General features: G+C 43.4%; 1 protein-coding gene across 1 annotated transcript in view; it reads right to left on the bottom strand.

Annotated features, from left to right (window-relative positions):
• Positions 1-328: 328 nt before the first annotated feature.
• kl (klotho) overlaps positions 329-14,639 on the bottom strand; it is a 49,872-nt gene continuing 35,561 nt past the window's right edge. The window contains exons 13-15 of the mRNA XM_046330576.1: positions 13,213-13,327; positions 12,039-12,165; positions 329-1,421 (exon numbers count right to left, since the gene is read on the bottom strand). Coding sequence (XP_046186532.1) covers positions 1,054-1,421; positions 12,039-12,165; positions 13,213-13,327 — 610 coding nt within the window. The 3' untranslated portion in view covers positions 329-1,053. The remainder of the gene's footprint in view (positions 1,422-12,038; positions 12,166-13,212; positions 13,328-14,639) is intronic.

Genomic DNA, 14,639 nt, shown 5'->3' with positions numbered 1-14,639 from the left:
GGGGACTAAGAGTTATTGGTCAAAGGGGACTAAGAGTTATTGGTCAAAGGGGACTAAGAGTTATTGGTCAAAGGGGACTAAGAGTTATTGGTCAAAGGGGACTAAGAGTTATTGGTCAAAGGGGACTAAGAGTTATTGGTCACGGGAGACTTGCTTTCACTCGATAGTTGTTTTGTTTTGCCTAGTAGACATCAAGGTACAATAGGTTATCTGACACAGTGTGACTTATTATAAACACACAGTTTAATACAAAGATTCAATTAATTTAAGAGTCTGTAGGAAAAATAATCGACACGAGATCATTCGTTATGATACCACGTCAAACAAGTTCATTTAAAAAATGTTTAAAAAAAGACAATTGTTTGTTATAGAACAATACTTTATCTTCAGACTGAAATACATGAAACAAACGCTGCTGGTTTGAGTTTCATAAAAACGACGTGGAAATAAACGAACATACAGTTCTATGAACACAAAGACACACCACATCAACTAAATCAACTACATTCATCAACTAAATCAACTACATTCATCAACTACATTCATCAACTAAATCAACTACATTCATCAACTACATTCGCTACACAGGGTCGTAATCCATTTAAATGGCTCCAGTTATGTGACCCCACATGGGTCTATGTCAATAGGGGGGGGGGGGGGGTGCTACAATAAACCCTTGGCCCTAAGCCCACGACTTTGTTTTACAGATCTCGAGGAACTGGATAGGTGTCAGAGATCTAGTGCTGACATGGTGGATAATTCTGACATGTTGCTTCTACCTTTTTCCTGATTCCTTCAGATCAGCAGACATAGAAGGGTTAAAGGTCAAGTGACTCGAACCCGGAGGACTACCTATAACACACGTTTCAGAAATACACTTAATTTTCATCACCACCATCACCACGTGTTCCCAAATGGCACCCTATTCCCTATATAGTACACTACTTTAGACCAGAGTCCTATGGAACCCTATTCCCTATATAGTACACTACTTTAGACCAGAGCCCTATGGAACCCTATTCCCTATATAGTGCACTACTTTAGACCAGGGCCCTATATTTTAGAGAATATGGTGCCATTTGTACCTTGGCCCCTGTGTCTCTTGGCAGCGTAGTATATAATCAGCCCAAGGGTGACCAGGACCGCGGACCCCACCAGAGACAGGAAGCCCACCACAGGTCTCTTGGTCAGGACCAGACACCCCGAGCAGGGTAGAGGCTGACTGGGGCACTGCGGGGCCGAGGTAAGGGTCCCCTGGAGAGGGAAGCCGTTGTGCCGGATAATGTTCTGATACTGGGACAGAGATGTTTTGAGGATTTCCTCATCTTGGACATGACCGTACAAGCCGAAGCCTGGGTCTCTCTGGTCGTTCAGGGAGTAGGCGAAGTAACCCTTCAGATTCACTCCGTCTAGGATGTAGGCTGGGCGGGGAAGGAAAGAAGGAGAAGAAGGAGAAGTAAAGGTTTATTACAATTGTAAGACCTATCTGTTCAGAAGTTACCCTTTAGCCAAGACGTGTTTTAAACACTTCCCCGGTTCAGCATCTGCTAAATGAATCTGAAGCTCTGCTTGTGCAAAAACAAATCTGATCAATGTTTTTTTGGGTGGGAGGGGTCGGGGGGGGGGGATGAAACTGTGGTCGACATGTTCTCTTGTGGTCGACATGTTCTCTTGTGTAACTATGCCGTAACTAGGGCTTACCATGCCTGGGGAGAAATGGGTCTCAACTCCATATTGCTAGTTCAACACATAAGAATAATTCATTAAAGTCCATCATTTCTTTCTTTCATCATACGTTCATAATCGCATGATCAATAATCACATTATCAATAATCACATATCAATAATCACATTATCAATAATCACATGATCAATAATCACATTAACAATAATCACATAGCAATAATCACATGATCAATAATCACATGATCAATAATCACATGATCAATAATCACATCATCAATAATCACATGATCAATAATCACATGATCAATAATCACATGATCAATAATCACATTATCAATAATCGCATTATCAATAATCACATAGCAATAATCACATTATCAATAATCACATCATCAATAATCACATGATCAATAATCACATGATCAATAATCACATTACAATAATCACATGATCAATAATCACATTATCAATAATCACATGATCAATAATCACATTATCAATAATCACATATTTCATGATGATAAATGGGCTATATTTAAATGTAAATAGTTGGATGGCTCACAACTTCCTCCAGTTAAGTAAAAACAACACAGAGGTACTTCTTGTTGGAGCCAAATGCACAGAGGTACTTCTTGTTGGAGCCAAATGCACAGAGGTACTTCTTGTTGGAGCCAAATGCACAGAGGTACTTCTTGTTGGAGCCAAATGCACAGAGATACTTCTTGTTGGAGCCAAATGCACAGAGAGGAAATCTGGACGCACATAGTTTTTAATTCACCAGGTAAAAAATAAATTGTTGTCATTTTAGATTCTGAACTCAATTTTGAATCACAGATTAGGAATGTGACCAATATAGTTTTTAACCACCTGAGGAACATTGCCAGAGACTCATACCATTTTATTACAAGCAGGCTGATACAGAGAGACTCATCCATTTTATTACAAGCAGGCTGATACAGAGAGACTCATCCATTTTATTACAAGCAGGCTGATACAGAGAGACTCATCCATTTTATTACAAGTAGGCTCAACTCCTTTAATGCTCTCCTGTCTGGTCTACCCAAGAAAGTCATTGGTCATCTACAAAACATACAGAATGCTTCAGCACGGGTACTGATCAAGCCAGAAGGAGAACACACATTACACTGGTTTTAAGGTCTCTGAATGCCTGTGAGTTTTAGAATTCATTTTGAAGAATCTTCTATTGGTTTTAGAATCAATCCACAATGGTGCACCTCAATACATGGTTCAGGACATGCTTTAAGTTATGTACCCAGGAAGCCCCTCAGGTCCTCTGGCCTTTTAACTATCCTAAATCCCAGGACCAAGAGACATGGAGAGGCAGCCTTTAGTTATTATGACCCCAGTCTGGGACCAAGAGGCATGGAGAGGCAGCCTTTAGTTATTATGACCCCAGCCTGGGACCAAGAGGCATGGAGAGACAACCTTTAGTTACTATACCCCCAGTCTGGGACCAAGAGGCATAGAGAGACAGCCTTTTAACTATCCTAAAGCCCAGGACCAAGAGGCATGGAGAGACAGCCTTTTAACTATCCTAAAGCCCAGGACCAAGAGGCATGGAGAGACAGCCTTTTAACTATCCTAAAGCACAGGACCAAGAGGCATGGAGAGACAGCCTTTTAACTATCCTAAAGCACAGGACCAAGAGGCATGGAGAGACAGCCTTTTAACTATCCTAAAGCCAGGACCAAGAGGCATGGAGAGACAGCCTTTTAACTATCCTAAAGCACAGGACCAAGAGGCATGGAGAGACAGCCTTTTAACTATCCTAAAGCACAGGACCAAGAGGCATGGAGAGACAGCCTTTTAACTATCCTAAAGCCCAGGACCAAGAGGCATGGAGAGACAGCCTTTTAACTATCCTAAAGCACAGGACCGAGAGGCATGGAGAGACAGCCTTTTAACTATCCTAAAGCCCAGGACCGAGAGGCATGGAGAGGCAGCCTTTAGTTATTATGACCCCAGCCTTTAGTTACTATGTCCCCAGCCTTTAGTTATTATACCCCCAGTCTGGGACCAAGAGGCATGGAGAGACAGCCTTTTAACTATCCTAAAGCCCAGGACCAAGAGGCATGGAGAGACAGCCTTTTAACTATCCTAAAGCCCAGGACCAAGAGGCATGGAGAGACAGCCTTTTAACTATCCTAAAGCACAGGACCAAGAGGCATGGAGAGACAGCCTTTTAACTATCCTAAAGCCCAGGACCAAGAGGCATGGAGAGACAGCCTTTTAACTATCCTAAAGCACAGGACCAAGAGGCATGGAGAGACAGCCTTTTAACTATCCTAAAGCCCAGGACCAAGAGGCATGGAGAGACAGCCTTTTAACTATCCTAAAGCCCAGGACCAAGAGGCATGGAGAGACAGCCTTTTAACTATCCTAAAGCACAGGACCAAGAGGCATGGAGAGACAGCCTTTAGTTATTATACCCCCAGTCTGGGACCAAGAGGCATGGAGAGACAGCCTTTAGTTATTATACCCCCAGTCTGGGACCAAGAGGCATGGAGAGACAGCCTTTAGTTATTATACCCCCAGTCTGGGACCAAGAGGCATGGAGAGACAGCCTTTTAACTATCCTAAAGCACAGGACCAAGAGGCATGGAAGACAGCCCAGGACCAAGAGGCATGGAGAGACAGCCTTTTAACTATCCTAAAGCCCAGGACCAAGAGGCATGGAGAGACAGCCTTTAGTTATTATACCCCCAGTCTGGGACCAAGAGGCATGGAGAGACAGCCTTTAGTTATTATACCCCCAGTCTGGGACCAAGAGGCATGGAGAGACAGCCTTTTAACTATCCTAAAGCCCAGGACCAAGAGGCATGGAGAGAGAGCCTTTTAACTATCCTAAAGCCCAGGACCAAGAGGCATGGAGAGACAGCCTTTTAACTATCCTAAAGCCCAGGACCAAGAGGCATGGAGAGACAGCCTTTTAACTATCCTAAAGCACAGGACCAAGAGGCATGGAGAGACAGCAAGCACAGGACCAAGAGGCATGGAGAGACAGCCTTTAGTTATTATGCCCCCAGTCTGGGACCAAGAGGCATGGAGAGACAGCCTTTTAACTATCCTAAAGCCCAGGACCAAGAGGCATGGAGAGACAGCCTTTAACTATCCTAAAGCCCAGGACCAAGAGGCATGGAGAGACAGCCTTTAGTTATTATACCCCCAGTCTGGGACCAAGAGGCATGGAGAGACAGCCTTTAGTTATTATACCCCCAGTCTGGGACCAAGAGGCATGGAGAGACAGCCTTTTAACTATCCTAAAGCCCAGGACCAAGAGGCATGGAGAGACAGCCTTTTAACTATCCTAAAGCCCAGGACCAAGAGGCATGGAGAGACAGCCTTTAGTTATTATACCCCCAGTCTGGGACCAAGAGGCATGGAGAGACAGCCTTTAGTTATTATACCCCCAGTCTGGGACCAAGAGGCATGGAGAGACAGCCTTTTAACTATCCTAAAGCCCAGGACCAAGAGGCATGGAGAGACAGCCTTTTAACTATCCTAAAGCACAGGACCAAGAGGCATGGAGAGACAGCCTTTTAACTATCCTAAAGCCCAGGACCAAGAGGCATGGAGAGACAGCCTTTTAACTATCCTAAAGCACAGGACCAAGAGGCATGGAGAGACAGCCTTTTAACTATCCTAAAGCCCAGGACCAAGAGGCATGGAGAGACAGCCTTTTTATTATATCCTAAAGCCTTTAGTTATTATACAGTCTGGGACCAAGAGGCATGGAGAGACAGCCTTTTAACTATCCTAAAGCCCAGGACCAAGAGGCATGGAGAGACAGCCTTTTAACTATCCTAAAGCACAGGACCAAGAGGCATGGAGAGACAGCCTTTTAACTATCCTAAAGCACAGGACCAAGAGGCATGGACCAAGAAGCATGGAGAGACAGCCTTTTAACTATCCTAAAGCACAGGACCAAGAGGCATGGAGAGACAGCCTTTACCCCCAGCTGGGACCAAGAGGCATGGAGAGACAGCCTTTAACTATCCTAAAGCACAGGATGGAGAGACAGCCTTTTAACTATCCTAAAGCACAGGACCAAGAGGCATGGAGAGACAGCCTTTTAACTATCCTAAAGCCCAGGACCAAGAGGCATGGAGAGACAGCCTTTTAACTATCCTAAAGCACAGGACCAAGAGGCATGGAGAGACAGCCTTTAGTTATTATACCCCCAGTCTGGGACCAAGAGGCATGGAGAGACAGCCTTTTAACTATCCTAAAGCACAGGACCAAGAGGCATGGAGAGACAGCCTTTTAACTATCCTAAAGCACAGGACCAAGAGGCATGGAGAGACAGCCTTTAGTTATTATACCCCCAGTCTGGGACCAAGAGGCATGGAGAGACAGCCTTTTAACTATCCTAAAGCACAGGACCAAGAGGCATGGAGAGACAGCCTTTTAACTATCCTAAAGCACCCAAGAGGCATGGAGAGACAGTTTTAACTATCCTAAAGGGACCAAGAGGCATGGAGAGACAGCCTTTGGAGAGACAGCCTTTTAACTATCCTAAAGCCCAGGACCAAGAGGCATGGAGAGACAGCCTTTTAACTATCCTAAAGCACAGGACCAAGAGGCATGGAGAGACAGCCTTTAGTTATTATACCCCCAGTCTGGGACCAAGAGGCATGGAGAGACAGCCTTTTAACTATCCTAAAGCCCAGGACCAAGAGGCATGGAGAGACAGCCTTTTAACTATCACCAGCCTTTTAACTATCCTAAAGCACAGGACCAAGAGGCATGGACAGCAACTATCCTAAAGCACAGGACCAAGAGGCATGGAGAGACAGCCTTTTAACTATCCTAAAGCACAGGACCAAGAGGCATGGAGAGACAGCCTTTTAACTATCCTAAAGCCCAGGACCAAGAGGCATGGAGAGACAGCCTTTTAACTATCCTAAAGCACAGGACCAAGAGGCATGGAGAGACAGCCTTTTAACTATCCTAAAGCCCAGGACCAAGAGGCATGGAGAGACAGCCTTTTAACTATCCTAAAGCACAGGACCAAGAGGCATGGAGAGACAGCCTTTTAACTATCCTAAAGCACAGGACCAAGAGGCATGGAGAGACAGCCTTTTAACTATCCTAAAGCACAGGACCAAGAGGCATGGAGAGACAGCCTTTTAACTATCCTAAAGCACAGGACCAAGAGGCATGGAGAGACAGCCTTTTAACTATCCTAAAGCCCAGGACCAAGAGGCATGGAGAGACAGCCTTTAGTTATTATACCCCCAGTCTGGGACCAAGAGGCATGGAGAGACAGCCTTTTAACTATCCTAAAGCACAGGACCAAGAGGCATGGAGAGACAGCCTTTTAACTATCCTAAAGCACAGGACCAAGAGGCATGGAGAGACAGCCTTTTAACTATCCTAAAGCCCAGGACCAAGAGGCATGGAGAGACAGCCTTTTAACTATCCTAAAGCACAGGACCAAGAGGCATGGAGAGACAGCCCTAGCACAGGACCAAGAGGCATGGAGAGACAGCCTTTTAACTATCCTAAAGCACAGGACCAAGAGGCATGGAGAGACAGCCTTTTAACTATCCTAAAGCCCAGGACCAAGAGGCATGGAGAGACAGCCTTTTAACTATCCTAAAGCACAGGACCAAGAGGCATGGAGAGACAGCCTTTTAACTATCCTAAAGGACCAAGAGGCATGGAGAGACAGCCTTTTAACTATCCTAAAGCACAGGACCAAGAGGCATGGAGAGACAGCCTTTTAACTATCCTAAAGCCCAGGACCAAGAGGCATGGAGAGACAGCCTTTTAACTATCCTAAAGCACAGGACCAAGAGGCATGGAGAGACAGCCTTTTAACTATCCTAAAGCCCAGGACCAAGAGGCATGGAGAGACAGCCTTTTAACTATCCTAAAGCCCAGGACCAAGAGGCATGGAGAGCCTTTTAACTATCCTAAAGCACAGGACCAAGAGGCATGGAGAGACAGCCTTATTAACTATCCTAAAGCCCAGTCTGGGGACCAAGAGGCATGGAGAGACAGCCTTTTAACTATCCTAAAGCACAGGACCAAGAGGCATGGAGAGACAGCCTTTTAACTATCCTAAAGCACAGGACCAAGAGGCATGGAGAGACAGCCTTTTAACCCTAAAGCCCAGGACCAAGAGGCATGGAGAGACAGCCTTTTAACCCCCAGTCTGGGACCAAGAGGCATGGAGAGACAGCCTTTAGTTATTATACCCCCAGTCTGGGACCAAGAGGCATGGAGAGACAGCCTTTAGTTATTATACCCCCAGCCTCTGGAATAACCTGTCAGAGAACCTGAGAGGGGCTGAAACTGTGGACATATTTTAAAACATACATTTTTAGCGTTGCATTTTGGTTGTTCAGTTTGTCATTTGTTTGTCTTGTATCTAATGTTTAGTAAATATCTCAGTGTTTGAAGGTTCTCTACTGTCATCGACTGGAATAATATAGACAATGACGCAGATGTAGCACATGTAACACGAAAACAAGTGTGAGTTCGTGTGTGTTCAGTCAGCCGGTCGTCGTCCTCTAGGGTCAGTAAGCTGTATGTCTGTCTAATAATTAAACTCAAAGTACCAAAAATAACATTCTCGAAATGGAGGCACACAAAGTGAAATGAAAGGCAGACAAACTTTGGTAACATTTGACTTAAATACGTCCGATTGTACAGTCGTGGCCAAACGTTTTGAGAATGACACAAATATACATTTTCACAAAGTCTGCTGCCTCAGTATGTATGATGGCAATTTGCATATACTCCAGAATGTTATGAAGAGTGATCAGATAAATTGCAAAGTCCCTCTTTGCCATGCAAATGAACTGAATCCACAAAAAAAAAAATATTTCCCTGCACTTCAGCCCTGCCTCAAAAGGACCAGCTGACATCATTATCAGTGATTCTCCTGTTAACACGGGTGTGTTATCGAGGCTGGAGATCACTCTGTCATGCTGACTGAGTGTGAATAACAGACTGGAAGCTTCAAAAGGAGGGTGGTGCTTGGAATCATTGTTCTTCCTCTGTCAACCATGGTTACCTGCAAGGAAACACGTGCTGTCATCATCGCTTTGCACAAAAAAGTGCTTCACAGGCAAGGATATTGCTGACAGTAAGATTGCACCTAAATCAACCATTTATCGGATCATCAAGAACTTCAAGGAGAGCGGTTCAATTGTTGTGAAGAATGCTTCAGGGCGCCCAAGAAAGTTCAGCAAGCGCCAGGACCGTCTCCTAAAGTTGATTCACCTGCGGGATCGGGGCACCACCAGTACAGAGCTTGCTCAGGAATGGCAGCAGGCAGGTGTGACTGCATCTGCACGCACAGTGAGGCGAAGACTTTTGGAAGATGGCCTGGTGTCAAGAAGGGCAGCAAAGAAGCCACTTCTCTCCAGGAAAAACATCAGGGACAGAGTGATATTCTGCAAAAGGTACAGGGATTGGACTGCTGACGACTGGGGCAAAGTCATTTTCTCTGATGAATCCCCTTTCCGATTGTTTGTGGCATCCGGAATAAAGCTTGTCCGGAGAAGACAAGGTGAGCGCTACCATCAGTCCTGTGTCATACCAACAGTAAAGCATCCTGAGACCATTCATGTGTGGGGTTGCGTCTCAGCCAAGGGAGTGGGTTCACTCACAATTTTGCAGAAGAACACAGCCCTGGATAAAGAATGGTACCAACACATCCTCCGAGAGCAACTTCTCCCAACCTTCCAGGAACAGTTTGGTGACGAACAATGCCTTTTCCAGCATGATGGGTCTGTTAAAATCGTGCTTGGTTTAGGGAAATTCCTGTTTCTTTAGACAATTTTGCAAATAAATAGGTCCTACATAAAATTGCCATCTCATGTGCTACTCTTTGCCATAAGGCAAAGTGATAACTAAGTGGCTCAGGGAACAAAACATTGACATTTTGAATCCATGGCCAGGAAACTCCCCAGACCTTAATATCATTGAGAACTTGTGGTCAATCCCCAAGAGGCGGGTGGACAAACAAAAACCCACAAATTCTGACAAACTAAGAATTGATTTAGCAAGAATGGGCTGCCATCAGTCAGGATGTGGCCCAGAGGTTAATTGACAGCATGCCAGGGTGGATTGCAGAGGTCTTGAAAAAGAAGGGTCAACACTGCAAATATTGAGTCTTTGCATCAACTTCATGTAATTGTCAATAAAAGCCTTTGACACTTATGAAATGCTTGTAATTATACTTCAGTATTCCATAGTAACATCTGACAAAAATATCTAAAGACACTGAAGCAGCAAACTTTGTGGACAATATTTGTGTCATTCTCAAAACTTTTGGCCACGACTGTATATAACAGTGTCATCATAATCAATACCATAACAGGTGTCATAATCAATACCATAACAGTGACACCATAATCAATACCATAACAGGTATCATAATCAATACCATAACAGTGACACCATAATCAATACCATAACAGGTATCATAATCAATACCATAACAGGTGTCATAATCAATACCATAACAGGTGTCATAATCAATACCATAACAGGTGTCATAATCAATACCATAACAGGTGTCATCATAATCAATACCATAACAGGTGTCATAATCAATACCATAACAGTGACACCATAATCAATACCATAACAGGTGTCATAATCAATACCATAACAGGTGTCATCATAATCAATACCATAACAGGTGTCATAATCAATACCATAACAGGTGTCATAATCAATACCATAACAGGTGTCATAATCAATACCATAACAGGTGTCATAATCAATACCATAACAGGTGTCATAATCAATACCATAACAGGTGTCATCATAATCAATACCATAACAGGTGTCATAATCAATACCATAACAGGTGTCATAATCAATACCATAACAGGTGTCATCATAATCAATACCATAACAGGTGTCATAATCAATACCATAACAGGTGTCATAATCAATACCATAACAGGTGTCATAATCAATACCATAACAGGTGTCATCATAATCAATACCATAACAGGTGTCATAATCAATACCATAACAGGTGTCATAATCAATACCATAACAGGTGTCATCATAATCAATACCATAACAGGTGTCATAATCAATACCATAACAGGTGTCATAATCAATACCATAACAGGTGTCATAATCAATACCAAACAGGTGTCACACCATAACAGTGTCATCATAATCATAAACAGTTCAAATAATACCATAACAGGTGTCATCATAATCAATACCATAACAGGTGTCATAATCAATACCATAACAGGTGTCATAATCAATACCATAACAGGTGTCATAATCAATACCATAACAGGTGTCGTAATCAATACCATAACAGATGTCATAATCAATACCATAACAGGTGTCATCATAATCAATACCATAACAGGTGTCATAATCAATACCATAACAGGTGGCGTAATCAATACCATAACAGGTGTCATCATCAATACCATAACAGGTGTCATAATCAATACCATAACAGGTGTCATAATCAATACCATAACAGGTGTCATCATCAATACCATAACAGGTGTCATAATCAATACCATAACAGGTGTCATGTAACTGGTCAGAGTCATAGTGTGGTGGTCTCACTGGGCAAACCAACGTCTAAACCATTTGACCAAGAGGAAATTACGTCAGGGACCACTGACTAAATTGGAGGCATTGTGTGTGTGTGTTTAATCCTACACATTATTTTATTTTAATCTTTTATTTAACTAGGAAAGTCAGTTAAGAGCTAATTCTTATTTACAATGATGGCCTACCCCCCCCCTGGCAAATCTGGACGAGGCTGGGCCAGTTGTGTGATGCCCTATGGGACTTCCAATCACAGCCAGATGTGATTCAGCCTGGATTCAAACCAGGGACTGTAGTGATGCCTCTTGCACTGAGATGCAGTGCCTTAGACCACTGCACCATTCATATTACAGACCGTCCCTTTAATTTAGGGCGTTGTGTGTGTGTTTAATCCTCTGCTATTTTACAGACCGTCCCTTTAATTTAGGGCGTTGTCTGTGTGTTTAATCCGCTGCTATATTACAGACCGTCCCTTTAATTTAGGGTGTTGTGTGTGTGTTTAATCCTCTGCTATTTTACAGACCGTCCCTTTAATTTTTGGGCGTTGTGTGTGTGTTTAATCCTCTGCTATTTTACAGACCCTCCCTTTAATTTAGGCTCATTGAAGTAGCTATAGACTTCCCTCTCATCAGGGCCATTGCACGTGTGTGTGTGTGTGTGTGTGTGTGTGTGTGTGTGTGTGTGTGTGTGTGTGTGTGTGTGTGTGTGTGTGTGTGTGTGTGTGTGTGTGTGTGTGTGTGTGTGTGTGTGTGTGTGTGTGTGTGTGTGTGTTCCCACACCTTTAAGAGCTTCGTTGATGTAGCTGTACAGGTAGTAGACTCTCAGACTGTCGTCGAAGCGGGCCGGGTCTTCCTGCACCCCATTGGCTACCACATAGACCGCCACGCCAGCGTAGCGCTCCTCCACCTGTACAAATGGAGGTTGAGAGGTATCAGGTATCAGTGCACCAGTCAGTGAACCAGTCAGTCAGTCAACCAATCAGTCAGTCAACTAGTCAACCAGTCAGTCAATCAACTAGTCAACCAGTCAGTCAATCATCTAGTCAACTAGTCAGTCAATCATCTAGTCAACCACTCAACAAATCAGTCAATCAACCAGTCAACAAATCAGTCAGCCAGTCAACCAGTCAACAAATCAGTCAATCAACCAGTCAGTCAATCAGTCAACAAGTCAGCAAATCAACCAGTCAGTTAGTTAGTCAACCAGTCAGTCAATCAACCAGTAAACAAATCAGTCAGTCAATCAACCAGTCAGTCAGTCAACCAGTCAGTCAATCAACCAGTCAGTCAACCAGTCAACAAGTCAGTCAATCAACCAGTCAGTTAGTTAGTCAGCAAACCAGTCAGTCAGTCAGTCAAACAACCAATTAGTCAACCGCCAGTCAGTCAATCAACCAGTCAGTCAGTCAATCAGTCAGTCAATCAACCAGTCAGTCAAAGTCAGTCAATCAGTCAGTCAATCAGTCAGTCAGTCAGTCAGTCAATCAATCAATCAATCAGTCAGTCAGTCAATCAACCAGTCAGTCAATCAACCAGTCATTCAGTCTCTATGTCTGTCTTTCTACATCCATATCTCTCTCTCTCTGGGTAAATACATCTCTCTCTCTCTGGGTAAATACATCTCTCTCTCTCTGGGTAAATACATCTCTCTCTATGGGTAAATAAATCTCTCTCTCTGGGTAAATACATCTCTCTCTCTGGGTAAATACATCTCTCTCTCTCTGGGTAAATACATCTCTCTCTCTCTCTCTGGGTAAATAAATCTCTCTCTCTGGGTAAATAAATCTCTCTCTCTGGGTAAATACATCTCTCTCTCTCTGGGTAAATACATCTCTCTCTCTGGGTAAATACATCTCTCTCTCTGGGTAAATACATCTCTCTCTCTCTGGGTAAATAAATCTCTCTATCGGGGTAAATAAATCTCTCTCTCTGGGTGAATAAAGTGCCATCTCACCCAGTTGAGGGCCTTCCTGAGGCCCCAGGGCACTACCGGGGCATTTGGCCGAGGGGACCTGATCCAGGTGATGTCTCCCATGTACTGCACCCCCAACCTGGAGGGCAGTTTGTTTCTGTGGAGACAGAGTAGAGCTTACTTTAAGATGTGGTCATAGCAATAGTAGCACTAGTGAAACTCCCAGTGTTCAGCCAGAAGGCACTAGTGATCCTCCCAGCGGTCACCCAGAAGGCATCAGTGATCCTCCCAGCGGTCACCCAGAAGACACTAGTGATCCTCCCAGCGGTCCACCCAGAAGGCATCAGTGAAGGTACTACTTGAGGCAGTCAATCTTGATCCGGTTTTACGCACCAATCATTGACCCCATCCTCACCTCCTCCATCAACGTCTGGTTTGGGTCTGTGTCTGCCCCAGAGAGGGTCATCGGCTGCCACCTGCCCTCCATCAAGGTCCATTACAACTCATCTACGACTCCTCCCACCCAGGTCACCCACTCCTCCAAAATGCACCTCAGTAGCAGCAGTAGTAGTAGTAGTAGTAGTTGTAGTAACAGTAGTAGTAACAGTAGTAGTAGTAGTAGTAACAGTAGTAGTAGTAGTAGTAACAGTAGTAACAGTAGTAGTAGTAGTAGTAGTAACAGTAGTAGTAGTAATAGTAGTAACAGTAGTAGTAGTAGTAGTAATAGTAGTAGTAGTAGTAGTAGTTGTAGTAACAGTAGTAGTAACAGTAGTAGTAGTAGTAGTAACAGTAGTAGTAGTAGTAGTAACAGTAGTAACAGTAGTAGTAGTAGTAGTAGTAACAGTAGTAGTAGTAATAGTAGTAATAGTAGTAGTAGTAGTAGGTAGTAGTAGAAGTAGTAACAGTAGTAGTGGTAGTAGTAGTAGTAGTAGTAGTAGTAGTAGTAGTAGTAACAGTAGTAGTAGTAATAGTAGTAACAGTAGTAGTAGTAGTATTAACAGTAGTAGTAGTAGTAATAGTAGTAGTAGTAGTAGTAACAGTAGTAGTAGTAGTAGTATTAACAGTAGTAGTAGTAGTAGTAGAAGTAGTAGTAGTAATAGTAGTAACAGTAGTAGTAGTAATAGTAATAGTAGTAGTAGTGGTAGTAGTAGTAGTAACAGTAGTAGTAGTAACAGTAGTAGTAGTAATAGTAGTAACAGTAGTAGTAGTGGTAGTAGTAGTAGTAGTAGTGGTAGTAGTAGTAGTAGTAGTAGTAATAGTAGTAGTAGTAGTAGTAGTAGTAGTAGTAGTAGTGGTAGTAGTAGTAGTAGTAGTGGTAGTAGTAGTAACAGTAGTAGTAGTAGTGGTAGTAGTAGTAGTAGTAGTAGTAGTAGTAGTAGTGGTAGTAGTAGTAACAGTAGTAGTAGTAGTAGTAGTAGTAGTAGTAGTAGTAGTAGTAGTAGTGGTAGTAGTAGTAACAGTAGTAGTAG

This window comes from Oncorhynchus gorbuscha, linkage group LG02 (assembly GCF_021184085.1).
Source record: "Oncorhynchus gorbuscha isolate QuinsamMale2020 ecotype Even-year linkage group LG02, OgorEven_v1.0, whole genome shotgun sequence".
Classification (NCBI taxonomy): domain Eukaryota; kingdom Metazoa; phylum Chordata; class Actinopteri; order Salmoniformes; family Salmonidae; genus Oncorhynchus; species Oncorhynchus gorbuscha.
Note: the sequence above shows the minus strand (reverse complement) of the source record. Positions and strands in the feature narration are given on the sequence as shown.